This window comes from Myotis daubentonii, chromosome 10, assembly GCF_963259705.1.
Source record: "Myotis daubentonii chromosome 10, mMyoDau2.1, whole genome shotgun sequence".
Taxonomy (NCBI): Eukaryota; Metazoa; Chordata; class Mammalia; order Chiroptera; family Vespertilionidae; genus Myotis; species Myotis daubentonii.
The window spans coordinates 33,999,897-34,003,220 of NC_081849.1; the positions used below are offsets into that span (position 1 = coordinate 33,999,897).

The following is a 3,324-nucleotide window of genomic DNA, read 5'->3' on the forward strand; positions in this document are numbered from 1 at the left end:
AGTCTTCTGTGGCTTCAGCTGAAACCAAGGGAGAACTCTTATTCACAAGCACACAGGAACCAGAGCACGGATGGCAGGGCTCTCATCAGTCAGAAAATTGTGAGACAACATAAAACACTTCTTCAGAATCCAATGACTCTGACACTGAGGCTTTGAGAACTTTGTGGACATCGGGTGCTTCCTGTAACTGAGAGGCTCGCTGAAGGGTAACATCTAAATTATCCAGAATTTATGCAGAGAAAAACTAGTAGAAAGTATCTGTAGATAAATTTTGAAGTGAAGTCACCAAAGTACCAGAGACATTGTGAATAACTGTAACAATATACAAGTAAGGAATTATATCACTATGCATAGAGGGACAAATTTCCTTACCCAAAAGCAGGGGGGGAAAGCATATATACTTACAAGATTTCTTTTAAAAACAGACTTACAAAAATTTTCCACTCGAACTATTCAAATATATATATTTGATTTGTTCCTGTGGGGAAGGGGTGTGGCAGGTTAGCTCTACAGCTCAGGCATTTGTCAAGGACAGTGACATCACTGAGTCTATTTCCCCCAAACAGAACAGGAAGATATGAGATTCTGCCCTGGACCTGAAATGGTCACCAGGCTCTTCTTCTGGGTGGCTCTTTGTCTCCTGTGGGCAGGTGAGTACAGGGGGGCTTCCTGCCCTGGATTCCCAAGACCTCAGCCCAAGCCTTCATCTTAGGATGACAACATCAGGTCTGTGGCTTTCTTACAGGAAATCTGGATGCCCGAATCACCCAGAGCCCAAGATACAAGGTTGTGGGGACAGAAAAGAATTTGACACTGAGTTGTCACCAGACTGATAACCATAACTATATGTACTGGTATCGCCAAGACCTGAACCATGAGCTGATGCTGATCCATTACTCAGTTGGTGCTGGGATCACCACCAAAGGAGATGGTGCTGATGGGTACAGTGTCTCTAGATCAAATACAGAGAACTTTGCCCTTACACTGGAGTCAGCGACACCCTCCCAGACATCTGTGTACTTCTGTGCCAGCAGTGATACACAGCGCTGCATAGCTACCTCCTCTCTGCACAAAAAGGATGGTTAGAAAACCTGAGGTTGCACTCTGAGGCTTGGCTAAACCCCAGGAAGTTCCTGCCAGCACAGGACTCTTACAGCAGTGGGCATCGTGGCCCTCAGGGCTGAAGTCCATCCCTAGGCCAGGCTCAGCCTGACCTTGAGGTTTTAAAACCTTCCTGAACATCAGGTGGTTCCTGTAACTGAGAGGATCACTGATTTGTTCCTGTGGGGAAGGGGTGTGGCAGGTTAGCTCCACAGCTCAAGCGTTTGTCAAGGACAGTGACATCACTGAGTCTATTTCCCCCAAACAGAACAGGAAGACATGAGATTCTGCCCTGGACCTGAAATGGTCACCAGGCTCTTCTTCTGGGTGTTTCTTTGTCTCCTGTGGGCAGGTGAGTATCGTGGGCTTCCCGCTCTGGATTCCCAAGACCTCAACCCAAGCCTTTGTCTTCGGATGACAATATCAGGCTCTGTCACTCTCTCTCACAGGACACCTGGATGCCCGAATCACCCAGAGTCCAAGATACAAGGTCACACAGACAGAAAAGAAAGTGACCCTAAGGTGTCACCAGACTGATAACCATAACTATATGTACTGGTATCGCCAAGACCTGGGCCATGGGCTGAGTCTGATCCAGTACTCATATGGTGTCGGCAGCATTGGTAAAGGAGATGTCCCTGATGAGTACAATGTCACTAGATCAAACACAGAGGGCTTCCCCCTCACGCTGGAGTCTGCTACTACCTCCCAGACATCTGTGTACTTCTGTGCCAGCAGTGATACACAGCGTTGCATGGCTGCCTCCTCTCTGCACAAAAAGGATGGTTAGAAAACCGGAGGTTGCACTCTGAGGCTTGGCTAAACCCCAGGAAGCTCCTGCCAGCACAGGATTCTTACAGCAGTGGGCATCATGGCCCTCAGGGCTGAAGTCCATCCCTAAGCCAGGCTCAGCCTGACCAGAGGCCACCCCAACCTCCTTAGCTCACTGGTACTCTCTCCTGCCAGTTTCTCTCTTCCTGCTTGCAGTAAATAATAATAATAATAATAATAATAATAATAATAATAATAATAATAAAAGTATCTTAAGTAGAGATATATAAAAATTCCATTGATAATTTCAAAGCCCCCACATTCTTTCTGTTCTACGGGTTTTAGTGGCTTCTTCTTCTACCCTTGCCCCCACCCTCTCTCACCCTTCAACTTACAGTCTTTAATCTACATTCAGAAGAATCTGCCCCTGGCTGCCTTTCTCCTATGAGGCAATAGCCCTACAAGGTCCTGTAATGTTTTCCCTTCACCTTGCCCTTGACCTCCATGGTCATCTTGTACAAGTCTCTCTCTGCCCCAGACTCATTCATCTAAGTTCGATTACTTCTGCAGATCCACCACCTTCGAGATCGTTTTTTACAGGCTATGTCTTCTGCATGAAACCTATGTCCCACTCTCTTATTTCTGGATCTCCACTTCATTCCTTGCATGAAAATATATTTTAGGCATACTTACTCTTAATTGTGAAAACTTAGATTTTACTAGGAGAAATTACTAAAATATACTTAGGCATTCATTTAAGGGAGGATTTTTTTTTTTAAGCAAAGACACAAAAGAACACAAAAATATTTATAACATATGTAAATATTTGTAAAAATAATGTAATATACAAATATTTACAAAAACACTTATAACTTCAGTTGCATTAAATTATACCCTTGTATATCAAACACACAACAGAGCATGAAAGGGTAAGTTACATTCTGGAAGGAAGCATGAGGAATGGAAGCCAGTGAGGAAGAATGGTGTAACAGACCCTTCATGGTCACCAAATCCCCAGGCTCCTCGATTCCCAGCCTCACTTGCAGTTGGAGGGTCAGGAACAATGTGATGTGGGTAAAAGTTATGTAAGCTGATTCCAAGCCTTGCCCTTAAAAATTACCTGTGGCAGGCACTGTATTGGGGTTCCCTAAGTGGATGCCCATGTTTGGACATTCCCTACAAGGACTTGCAAAGGGGAGTCAGGAGCCAGCCCCCTGCAAATGGAAACTGCCTTTGAAAGCCATCAGAGAAACTTACATGTGCACCTGGACGCCAAACCTAACCCATTCCAGTTGTGTGCCCCAGATGCTGTAGGGGATGGCGCAATGTGAATGTAGGAGAGGAGAGGAAATCATTCTAGACCTTGTCTGGGCTTGTCTCAGTTGCTGTGGCAACTATCCTTAACAAGAGTCAGATTTCCCCGATCTCTAGCCTTTCCCACAATGAGCAGCA

The 3,324-nt window shown here is 45.4% G+C and overlaps 1 gene segment (V, D, J or C); it reads left to right on the forward strand.

Annotated features, from left to right (window-relative positions):
• The first annotated feature begins 582 nt into the window (after positions 1–582).
• On the forward strand, positions 583–1,891 carry LOC132211360 (T cell receptor beta variable 10-1-like). The segment is given in 2 exon segments: positions 583–650; positions 1,551–1,891. Coding segments are annotated over 2 exon segments (390 nt in total).
• The last annotated feature ends 1,433 nt before the right edge of the window (positions 1,892–3,324 follow it).